This window comes from Vulpes lagopus, chromosome 5, assembly GCF_018345385.1.
Source record: "Vulpes lagopus strain Blue_001 chromosome 5, ASM1834538v1, whole genome shotgun sequence".
NCBI classification, from domain to species: Eukaryota; Metazoa; Chordata; class Mammalia; order Carnivora; family Canidae; genus Vulpes; species Vulpes lagopus.
In genome coordinates, this window is record NC_054828.1 from 114,162,652 (window position 1) to 114,178,174 (window position 15,523).

The following is a 15,523-nucleotide window of genomic DNA, read 5'->3' on the forward strand; positions in this document are numbered from 1 at the left end:
CAGCAAGCCTCTGGGCCCCCAGGGGAGCCCACGTGAGGGACATTGGTGCTATCGCTAGAGGTTGGCTCCTGGTCCCCTGGCTCCTAGGCTGTCTGGCTGGCTTGTGGAGCAGGTGCTTGTCCTGGCCTCCTGTCCCCAGCAGAGGAACATAGCCGGAGGGCTTCTTGGGGACCTGGTTTAGCTGTGGCCCTGGGAACAGATTGACCAGGGAGCTTTAAAGCAGCTGAGTGTGTGTCATCCAGCTAAGCCTGGAAAGAGGAGGGAGCTTGGCTCAGATCCCGACAGGTGGCATGGAGGGGGGAGTGCTGGGAGGCTGAGAGTAAGAGCTGGCTTCGGGCTGGGGTCTTTATTTGTGCATTTCCTGTGCTGGCCTGGGAGCCATAAGGTACAGCCTCTAGTGTCCTTAACCATCCCCTGGCCCCGAGGCTAAGAAATCATTGTCTCTCTCTCTCTTCGTTTTGTCCCCAAGGCCTGTCTGTCCCTGGGTATCTTCTACTCATTCGTGTTCTGGCATCAGCCTCCTGGCTGCACCCCCACCCAGACCAGACCCCAGCTGCTCCCAATATACTTTATAACTCCTCGGCCACACTTGATACCCGCTGAAGGGACCACACTGGTAAATAAGACTTACCTTTCAACCTGGTGTGCTAGAGAGAGGAGGGCCACGAGTGTTACACTAAATACTGTCCACGGGACGATTCTGTCCAAGAATTTTCAGAGACCCCATTTCTTATGGGACTGAGATCTGCTCTGGTGCTTAGAGTCCAGTGCTTTTGTCATAAAAACCCCAACTTCTCGCTGCCCCCCGGGGCAGAGAAACCCGGGACATTTCTGTCTCCCTGCCCACTGTCACAGACCTTCTGAGCTTGCCCTGCAAGTGAAGCCCACCGCAGCCATTGTGACCCTCCCTTCTGAGCTGTTTGTAAAATTAATCAAAACGAACACTAGGGAATAAAAGAGTAGATGGGGGCGCCTGGGAAGCTCAGTCAGTTAAGCATCTGCCTTCAGCTCAGGTTGTGATCTTGGGGTCCTGGGATCAAGCCCTGTGTCGGGCTCCCTGCTCAGCAGGGAGCCTGCTTCTCCCTCTCCCTCTGCCTGCAGCTCCCCCTGCTTGTGCTCTTTCTCTCTGTCAAATAAATAAATAAATAAATAAATAAATAAATAAATAAATAAATAAATAAATAAATAAATAAATCTTTTAAAAAAGTAAAAAGAGCTAATAAGCCCATTTACCATATGCTTGGAGGGCACTGGGCTTTTGAACTGTTACATGTCCTATAAAAGGACCTGAGAATAAGTAATTTGAAACTTTTATGTCAATCTGATACTGTCACCACATCCACATGCGTAATTTTGTATTTTACCAAAGTATCATTTCTTGATGGATTGAGAACTAAGAAAACTAAAACAAAAACCTGGCCTTTCATCCCAGATAGTTAGAAAAGCACACAGAGGAAGCTTGTCCCTTCCACTAGATTTGATGTTTCGTGCCACCCCGCATTGCACTGTCTACCTACCTCACTGAAGCCAGATACCATGAATAAAGGCTCAGAGTTGTGTAGCACTTTATTGCCTAAGGAGGCTTTCAGCAAGGATGACCTCCCTGTGTGAGGTAGGTGGGGCCTCTGTCATCACCATGCCCACATTCAGATGAAGAGACCGAGGTTCAGAGAGGATGACTGGGGCTTGGACACCACATGTCCTGCTTGCAAAGCCCACAGGGCTCATTCCTCCTCACCCCTCCAGTCACGTGCCCTGGAAGCCTGGGTGTCCAAAATCCCCTTTAAGTTAACATGTGAATGCAGTGCTGTTGGAAAGAAGTATAGGCCTGGTCCAAAAAGCAAGCATACAGAGTGATTGACCTCAGTACCGGGGAGCCTGTGGGGAAGTGGGGAAGGTGGCGGTGGTCCGAGGTGTGAGAGTTGGGCCCATTAAAACCAGGCAGTGGCGCTGGGCTGCAGCCCTGGCCTCAGAGCCAGGATGCTTGAGCGGAGCAGGCAACAGGAACAGGAAGCCAGTGCGGGGTGGGGCGGGGCCTAGGAAGGGAGCTGGCACCTGGGCTCAAGGCCTGTGGGCTGGCCCGTGCCCACGATGGGGAGGAGGGACAGCAGCATGCAGGGCTGATTTCTGCTGGCCGGAGAGTGTGAGCCTGTTTGTGGGTGTGAGCGTCGGGGTGGGAGAAAGAGGCGTCTTCCTGTCCAGCAGCTTCTGAGGACGTAACAAGTGAGGGCGTCACCAGGCCCGGCAAGCCCTGTGACCACCTTTGTCTTTCATGCTGGTTACAGCTGGGGCATCAGGAGGGACGGTTGCTGCCCTTGCCCACCAGACCCTGGAGGGTGACCAGCCCTTTGGGGCTCCATACCCTGTTTACTAGCTATATGTATTTATTCATTGAAGATTTATACCCACCAACTTCCTCCAGGGTTATTTTTGCTCAGTGGGAGCATTCTGAGGTCACCTCTTGCTAAGAATAACCCGGAGGGGGAGGGGGGAGGGGGGCTGGGGCTGGGAGAAGGGGCTGAGCTCAGCCAGGCCAGTCCAAAGCCAGCATTACTCACTCCACGTTGGAGGCTAAGCCTCTGTCACAATGCCCAAATGAGTTCAAGAGGACAAAGCCGCCCCCCTCTTCGGAGCAGAAGACTTGGGGTATAAACTGGGAAGTTAGGGAGCCATTCAACTGCAGCTTAAGCCAGCTGGGGACAGTTTGACTCAGCTGTTGGGAGTTTGCAGCATTGGCTCATCTGCCAACCTAATAGCAACTTTTGACTTGTCTCCTGGTTAAGACAGAGCTCAAATCCCCTCTTTGTGTCCAGGTCGGAATGGTTCCTTCACCAATCCCTGGAACCTTGATTCAGTGACTAGGTGCCCCCTGGTTTTTATGCACAAAACTTTCAGAAAGAATATCTCCCAGTCCTAGCCACCAGCCCCCTCAGAGGGCTCCTCTCCCTGCAAGGCGCCCCTCTGCTCATGTTTTTGAAGGTGTGAGGAAAACAGAAAACAGATCTGTCACACATCTTAGGAGGTTAGAACCCTCTCTGGTAACTATGCCCCGCGGATTCATCTGCCCATTCCTGCACCTGATTGGTCAAAGCAGCACTCACCAGTGGCATCCGGTCCTGAGAGCCTGGCTAGAGGTCTGGTCTTCAAGTGCCAGAGATACATTGGCGGGGGGTGGGGGGGTTGGCGGGAAGGGGTTCGGGTTGGGTCTGGGAGGGAAGGGAGTTAATGTTTAGAAATCTAGGGAAAAGTGGGAGACTTTCCTACCCAGAACCTTCCTGAACAAAGGTGTGGAGGGAGGAATGTGCACCAAAGGAGAACCTTGCGCTGACTGGTGTGGGTGAGTGCCTAAGGACTTCGTGTACGAACACATTGGACCTTGGTTGGAGAGGGTGTTTGCCGGCGGCCTGAGGTGTTTATCCTCTCAAAAACGTGTGTATCTGGAAGATTTTTGAGGGCGTCGGGGGGCGTGAAGCGATGGGGGTCATGTTTTGGGAAGCTGGCCCTGGCATCTGTGAGCATGGGTTGAGCACGAGAGGATGCGGGGAGATAGGAGGGTGGGGTCAGGTGGGGTGAGATGGTGCCAGAAAACACCCCCAGAGCCTGCTAGGGGGAGGCAGCCAGGGACAGAATTGGCTGGGCCCTTACTGCCAGCCCCTGCGGACCAGGGAGAGCCAGGGGAGAAAGAAGATGTTACAGGCCCCAGGGCTGGCGTCAGTGTTACTGTCAGAGACGGAGACTTCTGGAAGAGAGCAGATTTGGCAGGGGCCCTTGTGGAGGCCACTGTAGATAACTGGTCTTAGAGGGGAAGCATCTCAGTGAAATCCCAGAATCTCCATGTTGTTTTTCCAAAAATCCTCGTTGTTTTTCATCCCTCCCTGTTCCCTTTCCTGGACTCACACAATCCAGGGCCACCTCCAGAGAAAGTCACGTGCTCCCCTGGGTCTGGCCTCCGTGGGCTTCTGTAGAGCCCGAACTGCACCTGCGCCCCTCCTGTGAGGCTGAGACTTGCCGGCACTGCATCTGGACAGAGCTGTTAAAGCTGCTTTTCTTTCATCATCCTTGCCTAGAGAATAGGGTGCCCTTCGGTCCTGCCACCTCGAGAAAGATAGAACCCAACTGGAAAAGCTCCAGAGCAGGGCAGCTAGCTTGATCAAGGGGAAGGCAGTGGTGCCAAGCGAGGACAGACGAGAGATTATGGCTCCCCTATGTCTGGAGAGACAAAGGCTAGAGGGGATGTGATTAAAGCTATGAAATCACATTGTGGGGTGGGGCAGGGGGAGTGCACCCCCATGGGGGTGCGGTGGCGGCAGTGAGGGGAAGAGATACCCATTTGAAGCTTTAGAAAGGTACGTGAAGCATAGAAAAGAAGGCCCCGTTTCCCATGGTGGGTTTCCTTCTTACCAAACCCCAGCCATGGACTGTAGAGGTTGAAAATAGAAATGACTTCAAAAGAGATTTACTTAAATATATGGATCTTCTATACATAATGGCTTTTTAGAGGGAGCCTCCAGCTCATCCTGAAATCCTTTGAGGTTGACTTCAAAGAGCACAGCCAGGCCCTCTTCCAGGTGGACAGGTGTCCCTGCCGGAAGCGGAACCCCAAATGGCTTGGCCACCACCAGGCATGTTCGCTCTTGCATCCACTTGCCATGGCCAGCAGGGGCACTGACTGTGTTACCTCTAAGGCTCTGCTGGGCCCTGAAGTTGTCTCCTAGAATTAGTGTCTGTCCGTCTGTCTCTGACACAGGCACACATAGTAGAGAGCTCTCTGGGAGGAGGAAGGGAAGGCAGCTCATCAGCCTAAGTGGTGAGGGAAATGGTGAGGCCCGGAGGGCATGCCCAGGCTTTCCAAAGTTGGCCTTCCTTGGCTTCTGGTCCTACTGTCCCTTAGTCCCCCTGGTGGCTCTTTTAGCTGCTCCACCAGGGAAAAGGAAATCGGAGGAGTCAGAGTCCTAGTTCCAAAGTTTTTGGAGCCTGACTCCATTCACCCTAGGAAAGCCAAGCAGGAAGGCTTTGAGGACCTCTCTCGGGAGTTGGCACCGGGCGGACCTCTCCTGTTCTCCCTGCCTCAAGGCTACTTCCGGCCAGTCAGATCCAGGGCTGCCAGCAGAAGGGGCTGCAGGAAGGCCTGGAGCAGAGGGGAGGGGGGAGCATGGGCCCAGTGCCAGTGCTTGTGGGACAGGCTGGCCTGCTGTTTCCTGAAGCTAGAGTCAACCTGGGAAAAATCCAGGGCTCTGTCAGGGGGCTGATGGGCCTGCAGTTGTGAGGAGAGGGGGACTGTTTACGTGTTTTTGTTGATGTCACTTTGCCGCATCCCTGCACATCTCCCAGGCTGTGTCTCCGGGAGGGGGCGCACCCCTTGTGTGTCTGTGCGTGTGACTGTGTGTCTTTAATCAAGAGGCCAAGGCTGGCCGGATGCCAGGGTTCCCGGCTGGCACGGAGCTCAGTGCTGCCAAGGGCCTTACAAGCACAATGGCGGTAACATGGGATGGGAGGGGCCGCCTCACATCTGCCGGCCGCTGGGCCTCCTTCCCCAGCGCTGCGCGGGGATGCGGCAGAGAAGGCCCCTCCAGCCGCGGCCCCTGGCCACCGGTGGGGCAGGGCAGAGCGAGCCAGGTGCCCGGAGCCAGCCCCGCACGCCGGCTCGGACCTCCAGGGGCTTCCGACAGGAGAGGCCGGGCCCTGGGCCTGCCCCTTCCACACCTGGGCCCAGGTGAGCCTGCACGCAGCTGCTCCCCATGCCCCGGCCGCCCCCGGCGAGTGGACTTTTCTGCCCATGGTGTCTGGGCCTTGTCTCCTCTATGTCCTTTCCCTCATCTCTTATTTGCCAGGTATTAATTTTTTGTGTGTAAATATTATTATTCTAATAAACAGCCTCTCAAAAGTCACTTCCTTATTTGGAGCCTCAGCCCTCTGCCTGGCCTTGGAAGGCCAGGCCTCACCTGGAGAGGGAGGGGTAGGCGTTCTGGGGTCTGCTCCAGACTTCCAGCAGAGCAGGGGGAGGACAGGGGCTGGGGCCCGGACAGGTTCACTGAGGAGGGTTACTTCCCCGCCGGCTGCCGTGGCTGCTGCCAGGGAAACAGCCGGCGGCCTTTCCCTGGCCCTGCTTAGGCACATCAAAGCCTCCTTTTCCTCCTGGGAACCCTGGGGATTTGAGGTTGGGTTTTTCCAGAGACTCAACCCAAAGGGGGAGCCGGCTTTCCAATGCCTCTCTTGTACCTGGGTCATTCTGGAAGCTTTACCACTTAGAAGGTGGTGTGACTGGAGGCAAGCCTTGGAGCCTTTTTCCTCCAGAAGAGTGAGGGTAATACCCCACGTCAAGACAATTGTGATAATTACGTTTATTAATTGTATACGTGTATTTATGCTGTGTGCTGCGCTTTGTGCTGGGGAGCTGTAGGTGGAATGGTTGGAAGGGAGACAAATAAAAAAAATAAGTAAAGCAAATCTCATGCGTCTGGGAGGGAGACACACAATGAATAATGAGGTGCAGCAGAGGAGTGCTATAATGAGATAGGGTGTGAAGAGCTCTGTAAACAAGCCGTGCCTGCAGTGGGCTGGGGGTCCCGTGACCACTGGGGTGGACTTTATCCCCACTCCTGCACTGGGGGGGACTGGGGAGGCCTGCGGCCTGGGGGCAAGGCCTAGCACAAATGCCTCCCGGGGGTGAGTGTGTGTTTGTGTTCCTGTGTCTCTGTGTGTGTGTGTGTGTGTGTGTGTGAGAGAGAGAGAGAGACAGCCAGGAAGACTTGAAAATGTTCCTGAGAAGACAGAAAGTAGAACAGTGGTGACCGGGGGCCGGGGGAATGGGGAGTTAATATTTCGTGGGAACAGAATTTCAGTCTCAGGTGACTAAAAAGTTCTGAAGATGAATGGTGGTACTGGTCATACAACGCGGACGTGCTTAATGCTACTCAATTGTACATGTGGAAATGGTTAAAATGGTAAATATTATGTATATTTTACCACAATATTTTTTAAAGTTTTTTTTTTTTTAAAGGTTCTTAGAGAAAGGCAGTCTCTGGTCAGTGCCCCAACCCTCAGCGCAGGGGGCGGTGGGGGGAGTTTCAACAGCAGCATTATTGACATTTTGGGCCAAATAATTCTTTGTTGTGGCTTCCGCCCTGTTCTTGCACACTTTTCAGCAGCATCCCTGACCCCTACCCACTGGAAGCCAGCAGGCCTCCCCACCCCAGCATGACCTCCAGAGGTGTCTCAGACACATTACCAAGTGGAGAGCCACTGCCTTCCTCAGCTTGGAATAAGCCATGGCTTTTCCCAAATCTGTTGCCCCCAAATCTGTTGCCCCGACTCCTTAGCCCCACCTCCTGGGGAGAGAGGGGCATGCACAGCCTGCCATTCCATTCATCTACCTCTCTGCTCCCTCCCCTCAGCTCCACAGGTGAGAAGCAGAGGAAGTTGAAATTGTCACCTTCAGCTGCTGGTGGTGGCTTCTAAAAGGACCAGGGGCTTCTGCTGCTTCCCCTCCCCCTTCCCCCACAAGGAAAAATGAGTATCTCAGGGTATGCCCTGTCTCCTTTCAAGGCAACTGTCAAATAAAAGCAAATGAAAACAGAATTTTAAGCAGTTACATGTGACCTGCAGCTAGGTTGAAACTCCGTCTATGCACATGAGCAGGATGTTCTGAGTCTTAACCTAGGCTTGGCATTCAGGAATCAGTTATGGGTACTGAGTGCCCACCCTGTGCCCTGCACCTGCTGAGTCCAGCCTGATAAAGCAAAGTCCCTGCCTCCAGGAATGGACAAGCCAAGGGTGATGGGGGACAGAAGGTGGCTGAGAGGAGGGCATGGAGGTAGGGACAGAAGGGTGCAGGCCTGGCCCTCCGAGGGGCTTCCAGGTGTGGATTAGGCTGTTCTTCTCATCAAAGGTGCCCCTTTCAGGTGCCCCCAGCCTCTCTCAGAGATTCAGACAGCCACTTCAGGCCATCTGCCTGTGAACCTCCTTCCTTCCTCTCAGTGGTTTCTTATAGGTGGATTCAACTGCTCAGCTGCCTGGGCCCTAGAGAGGGAGCCAGTGAGGGTCCACTACTGGCTGGGGCAGGGCAGAGGTGGGGGTATGCCTTTTTAAAAAAAAAAAATTATTTTTAAGTAATCTCTATACCCAATGCGGGGCTCGAACTTTCAACTCGGAGCTCAAGAGTTGCACGCTTTCCCGTACTGAGCCAGCCAGGTGCCCCAGGGTGGGAGGGCTCTTGGGGGTTAAGTTGGATCAAGGGCTGGCCTGAGTGGGAGTCAGCAGTTCCCCTGATTCCAGAGCTTTGGCCTACACAGGCTTATCTAGAACCAGAGAGGGTGGCCCGGTTGGGAAGAGAGGAGGTGAGGACTAGGGGGGCAAGGCGGGGATTTCAGCGTGCTGAGCTAACCCTGGAGGGAGATCTGTAGAGAGCACTTCCCTTCTCCTCATTTACCCACCTCTGGAAGGGGTGTGGGCCTTACACTGCTGCAGCCTAGGGTCCTCCAGGGTGGGCCTGGAAGGGATGCTTGATCAGCATGGGTGTCAGGGCAGGTACTCCTGGCTCTCTCTGCTATGGAGCTGGCAATCAACAGGAAGTGAGTCCCAGGGTGAGAGGAGGCCATGTGGTCCCTAGGCAGGAAGTTAGTGACAGCAGAGTTGTCTTGAGCAGCTTTGTGGGGCTGGGAGCCTGCCCCAACTTGAGGTGTCTGTGGGGCAGCATGTGGCCAGAGGAAAAAGGACATGGGCATGATAAGAGCTTGGCTCTGACCTGAATTTCCCAGCCTGAGTTGGCCAGGGGGACTGCCACCCCACCTCCCTGGCAGTGCCACATTTAGAGCTCTGTGATGCCTGGTACAGCCGGACATTGGGGTGGCTCTGGGGGCCTGGGCATGCCCCACTCTGCCTGGGCTGTCTAGAGGCGAGAGGATTTATACCAGGGAGGGGCATTCTAGGCCAAGGAACCCTGTTGGCTTGAGCAGGGAAGTAGGAAAGGCCATCTGAGTCCTAGACAGTGTGTCGGGCCCAATACTTAGGGATGGAGGCTAAGGAGAAAGACAGGGCCTGCTTGCTCACTTGCATGCCTGTGTTTGGCCTCCTGGCTCTGCTGGCTTCAGCCCTCTGTGACCAAGGCTGGGCTAGCAGAGGACTTCTTGTTTCTGCCAGACGCCTCCTCTTTCTCTTGCTCTAGCCCCACCCCCACCCCCACCTGCCAAGGACTGCACACATTTGCAGCTTTCCATGGGAGCTTCCCTTCCTGGAAGCAGGCCTGCCCCAAGCTACCCCACTCAGCCAGGAAAACAGCTTGGCAAGTCCCTCTGCTTGCCTTCAGGCTACCCTGTGTGCCTAGAGCCCTGGCCAGGGAAGACTCTAGTTTTTCTTTTCTTTTCTTTTTTTTTTGTCCCCAAGGCCCTTGTTCCTATTTGCCACCCTGGGGGGTTCTTGGACAGATAGCAGCTGGGCTCAGAGTTGAGGATATAGACCTTAGAGCAGAAGCAGCCTTGGAGATTGCTGGGCTGTGTGGGGAGGGAGCCCAGCACTCTCAGGCTGTCAGGGTGCACTTGAGTGGTACAACTCTTTGGAGGGAATTTGGCCAATCTACTCACACTTAAAGCAGGCCTCTACCAGCCAGCCCACTTCTGGGACTCTGATTTAGACATACACAGGCACACAGAACTGTAAGTGCAGGGGGTTCACTGCAGCAAAAAGCAAATCGGCCCAAAGGCCCACAATTAGGGAACTGTTTGAATAAATTATGGAGCATCCATTCAATAGAATGTTGAGCAGCTGTGAAATAGGAGACAGATCCATATGCACGGGTATGGAGAGATGCCCACTATGCTTGGTAAGTGAAAAAGCAAGTTATAGAACACTGAGTAGTAAGATACCCTATTAGGGAAAAAAAATTCTGGATCTGGCTGTGTGTGTGAATCCATGTGTGTAAACATGTAACTCACACACCATCATAGATGCATAGAAACAAAATCTAGAAAGGATACTCACCAAACTGTTAAGGGTTTACCTGTGATTTTGGAGGTAGGGGATTGAAAAAGGAGCCTTAACCTTTTACCACGACTCATTTTTATGTGGTTTGAATGTTTGTATGTGTCTGACTTTTATAAAGAGGAGGGAAAAAAGACTTAGGGTGGCAGGCTAGCAATGTGTTTGCCCTTCCCACAGGCATTCCAGGGATGGAGCCAGGCAGGACTGCTGAGGGCAGCCTTGTGCCCATGGGCGTGGCAGGGCACTGAGCACAGGGGATGCTTGCCTCTTCTGCCCCAAGAGGACACCTCCATTCCCTCTGAGGTGCCCTAGCCTGCTTGCCCCTGCAGGGCCAAGGACAAAGTACTCACCAGGCTCTCATGCCCTCACTCTGTCCTTCAAAGTGTGCTGCCCCGAGCAAGTCCTAGAATTCTCTGAGAGCCTCCTCAGGGAGGGTGAGTGGGTCGACAGGGGTAACGGTGAGAGGGAGTGACCTTTACAAAGCACAGTTATGATTACCCTTGATGTGATTCTTATTACCTGGAACTGTAGTAGCAAGTTCAGTTCTTAGACTCTTGGGGATGAAGGGATATGTTTCCTTTTGGAAGGGGGACGTGAGACCACTGGCCGGGCCGGCTTACTGCAGAGGTTGCAAACTGCTCTTGAGGGCTGTGGCTCTCCAGGGGTTGGGGTGCCCGGAGAGCACGTGGGGTCCAGAGCTGAGGGAAAGACTTGTGCTGGGCTTTGGGGCCCCAGCATATATGGGAGGCCCCCACTGAGCCTTGTGCTCCAGTTGGCAGCTAGTCACTATCTGGGTCTGGGCCTTTGGGGAAGCCAAAAGGAAAGCCAGAGGGATTTGGCAGAAGCCAGAGCAGCCCAAGGTTACCAGAACTGATGGGTGGCACTAGAATCTTCTGAGGAGGGGTCCTGATCTGAAGGAGGGATAGTGTGAGGAATGTTTGTCTTTTTTTTTTTTTTTTTTAAGATTTTATTTATTTATTCATGAGAGAGAGAGAGGGAGGGAGAGACACAGGCAGAGGGAGAAGCAGGCTCCATGCAGGGAGCCTGACATGGGACTCGATCCTGGGTCTCCAGGATCAGGCCCTGGGCTGAAGGAGGTGCTAAACCGCTGAGCCACCTGGACTGCCCGAAATGTTTGTCTTTTAAAAAAATCTTTGATATTTTATTTGATTGATTGATTTTTTTACTTTTTATTTTATTTTTTTAAGATTTCATTTATTTATTCATGGGAGACACAGAGAGAAAGAGGCAGGGACATAGGCAGAGGGGGAAGCAGGCACCCCGCAGGGAACCCAACGTGGGACTTGATCCCAGGTCTCCAGGATCATGCCCTGAGCCAAAGGCAGGCACTAAACTGCCAAGCCACCCAGGGACCCCGATTGATTTTTTTTAAGTAAGCTTTAGGCCCAGTGGGAGACTTGAACTCCAACCCTGAGATCAAGAGTCACATGCTCTACTGACTGAGCCAGCCAGCCAGGTGCTCCAGAATGTTTGTTTTTACTTACATAGATATATGGGTTTTTTTTCACTCATGAATAGCAGAATGTTTGTTTTTAATAGGGGCTGCAGAGTAGGCTTGGGAGTCCTATGTCACCTCAGGGAGTAGGGGTGGCGGCTTTGGTGGGGTGTCGCTTGGGCAGTGAAACCAGGCTGGTAGACATGCCTGGATTCTTCTGCTTCTTACACGGGAGGCCACAAACCCCTTGACTGCAGGGAGTCAGGCCCATGAATCCCTTGAAACTGAGAGCAAAATTGTGAGTATATTTGCTTACGTGGATGCCTGTGTGAACATGGTTTTCTGGACAAAGGGTGCATGACTTTCACCAGAATTTCAGAAGGGTTAGTGATCCAAAAGTGGCGCAAGACCACAGGTCTAATCCTCCCCTTCTGTTTCTTCATCTTTCCAGGTGGAAAGCAGTGACACGCCAAAGGATTCCGCAGTGACCTCCAAGTCCCCGTCCATGGCCCAGGACTCAGGCCCCTCAGAGCTGTTACCCAATGGGGACTTGGAGAAGCGGAGTGAGCCCCAGCCAGAGGAGGGGAGCCCTGCTGGAGGGCAGAAGGGCGGGGCCCCAGCAGAGGGAGAGGGAGCGGCTGAGACCCCATCTGAAGCTTCCAGAGCCGTGGAGAATGGCTGCTGCACCCCCAAGGATGGCCGAGGAGCCCCCACAGAAGAGAGTGAGTCCTGGGCGCTAGGGGAAGCCTCTTCTGGGCTCCCCAGGATCCCCCCCAAGGGTTAGAGACTTGGGGCCAACAGGTCCCAGGAGGCATGGGAGCCGAAGGTCTACTTGCCAAGGCTGTACCCTGGAGGCTGCTGGCTGGATGCAGCCTGCACACATGTTTTATTTGGCCCATGTAGTGTTTTAGACATTTTAAAAAATTAGTTGCCAGTATTTAAAAATCAAGAAATTTCACATAAAAATCTGGAGTTTTGGCTTCTCGTGAGGGAAAAAAAAAAAAAGCTAGATCTGGCAACAGTGGGTTTATAGAATGCCAACAGTTGCAGGACTGGGGTGATGGCTCTTCCCCCCACCCAACCTCTCTGTAGGCTGGTTGTGTGCCTCAGTTTACCTCAGCCCTCACCTGGCCTGCTTCCTCTTTTATACGACCCACAGGTCTCAGGGATTGTTGTGTCTGTAACCCTTTGCCTGAGTGTTCCAGGATGCCCTCCGAGGTGTTAAAAGTCCAGGAGCCTTCCCAGGCACAGATGTCTTGAACCCACTATGGGTTCAACTCAAATGTGGATGTGACTGAGTGGGTTGGGGGCGGGGTGGATGGGGGTGGCCAGTGAGCTGCCCAGCCCAGGCCCCTTCCTCCCCAGACTTTCTGGCCTTGCCCTGGAGTCCTGGAAAATTGCCTACTTTTCTCTTTCAGGTTAAGCCAGTGATTTCAGGGCCAACTGAGCTGTAAACATGTTAGTAATGAGGACAACTAGCATTTGTACAGGGCTTCACAGTTTACAGAGCGCTTTCTCATATATTATCACATTTGATCCTCCCGGGGCCCTGCCAGGTTGTTTTGCATATGTGCGTTTTAATTCAAAAAGTCTTCCTTCCAAGTGTGTATGATGGAATGAGTAAATTGATTAATTGGCATAACTTATTTTGTATGGCTCCAAACCCAATATTCCTGCAGGATTGAGAGCATTTCCAGAGAAGAAATTTCCAAATATAAAGATATATATATATATATTTATATCTTTCACTCATTAATTATTCAACTAATATTTTTATGATGTTCCCACTATGCGCAAAGCGCTTTCTGAGGTACTCTGTATTCGTCGTTTTAGTACTCCAAACAGTCTTCTTCAAGAGGTATTATCCCCATTTTAAGGCAGAAAAAAAACCCCTGCCACTTAGCAAGATGCAGTGACTTGCCCAGGGCCCCCAAGCCCATAAGGGGTAGATCCAGGATGCATTCCGTCTTGGTCTCTGGCTTCAAAGTTTTTATGCCCTTCCACTGTCCCCTTTTATTCTGCAGTGGGGCTCAGGACAGGCCAGCCTGGAACTGCCCAGGGCTCCTGGCCTCACCTGAGTGTCTTGTGAGTTTGTCCCGACACTGGGCTGGAGGGAAGTCCAGGAGGAAAGGAAGCAAAGGCACCATCCCTCCCATTAAGAAGGCTGGGTGTTCCAGAGCGGAACCTGGGAGCCCATCAGTCCCCACCACCCCCACCTCCTGCAAATGTGCTGCTTCTCCCAGCTGGGCATGCTCACGGCTGATCCCTGGATTCCTGGGACCCCACCACTGGCTGGCACTGAGCTGCAGTCCTTCCCATCTGGTGGGATGGAGCCATGGCTCTAAGGCCGCCCTTAACCCTTGAAGGTTTGCTTTCACTTTGGGATTTCCCTGTCTCCGTTTCTATTTGTTCTCGAGTTCCTACTTGAAGTCAGTGAGTAGGTGTCTCTCAGACATCCATTTGGTGTGTGTGTGTCAGGATCTGTGCCAGGAGCTGGGGAAGCCCTCATGCACAAAATCCTGGTTCTTGCCTTCAAGGACCTCACAGTCGGCCGGAGAGACAGCCGTTGACGAGAAAGTCACACTGAGAAGCATGTGATTATACAGGGAGATAGGTTCTCTAAGAGAAAATAAACACAGTTCTCTGAGGAACTGTGACAGGGAGAGCCCAGCCAGCCCGGTCTGTTCCCCGAAAGCTGGAGGATGACTGGGGGGCCACCACTTTGGGGGGGTAGGAGGGAGTGAAGACAGATTACAGAAGCTCTGGGGAAGGATGGAGCAGGGCACCCAGAGACCTGAGAGAAACCAGCAAGTCTGCAGTGGAGAGAGCAAGGGAAAAGGGTGTGAGAGCAGAGCAGACAGGGCTGGACAGGCCTGTGAGGACACCTTCCCCGGGAGGCTGGGGATGGGGTGGGGAGTGACATGATCTGCTTTGTGTTTTGAAAAAAATCACTCTGTGCTCTGGCTCCTGGAATGGAACAGAGGGGCCGGGAAACTGAGTTAGGGGGCTGCGACAGGCGTTGAGGGGCTGAGGGTGGCTGTCATGAGGTGGCAGCAGAGGTGGAGAGAAGCGGACAAGGGCCAGGAACATCAGGGGAAAGGGGAGAGATGGTGTCAAGGTGACTCCTGGGTTTGGGATTATCGCATACCAGGTGGACCTTCCACAGAATCTTAGAGCTGAGTATGGCCGGCAAGCACTCCCGGCCTCCCTGGCCTACCGATAGCCTCGGAGTGCTCCTGTGTGGCCGCAGCTATCAGCAAGTGGACATGCTGGTGGGCCTCAGAGCTGCGGGGACCATGCATTGCCTGGATGCTGACACCGGTGAGGTGCTGCCCAGGGCCGTGGGTCGTGGTCCACTGGAGGCTTGGCCGCCTGGCCCACAGTCAGCCACACAGAATGCGTCCGCAGCTGCTTAGTTCCAAGGAGGGAGGAGACTGAGGCCACAGAGAGGGAGCAAGTTGGCTGTGGTCTCCCTTCTGTTCCCCTCATTCCAGGTCTCCTCTCAGGGAGCCCCATCCATCTTCCCTGAACCCCTTCCATTAGTTCTGATAGAGGAAAAACAGAGGACTTTATGGCAGCATTTTTGTGCACATAGGTGCCCCAGATCCTGATAATCCAGCCAGGAGAAACAAGGAGGAGCAGGGGAGATGATGAGTAATCAGGACAAGAGCCACCTGGATAGGCAGGTGGTGGCCTTGGGACCGCTCCTGCACTCCTGCATTAATGCCGCCATGATTATAATAGAAACAATGGTAATATGGCTTTCTTTTACTGGATATTGCCTATGTGTTGAGTGTCCTGTATCCTCACTACTCAAAGTGGCCCCACCAACCAGCAGTGTTACCTGGTATCACCTCGGAAGTTAGAAATGCAGAATCTCAGGCCCCACCCTAGACCCGTGGAATCAAAATCTATTTTAAAGAGATCTCGTGATTTTGATACATATTAAAGTTTAAGAAGCCCTTCTTTTTAGTTACATATTCTCTTGTTTAATCTTTGTGATCACTTGAGGAAGACTCTTATTGTCCTCATTTTTCAGATGGGGAGACTGAGGGTTCAGAAAGGTTAAGTCGCTTACCCAAGATTATACAA

General features: G+C 53.1%; 1 protein-coding gene across 1 annotated transcript in view; it reads left to right on the top strand.

The window, feature by feature from the left end:
- Positions 1–15,523, top strand: part of DNMT3A (DNA methyltransferase 3 alpha) — an 80,240-nt gene that overhangs the window by 19,796 nt on the left and 44,921 nt on the right. Inside the window, 1 exon segment of the mRNA XM_041754299.1 lies at positions 11,883–12,153. Coding sequence (XP_041610233.1) covers positions 11,883–12,153 — 271 coding nt within the window.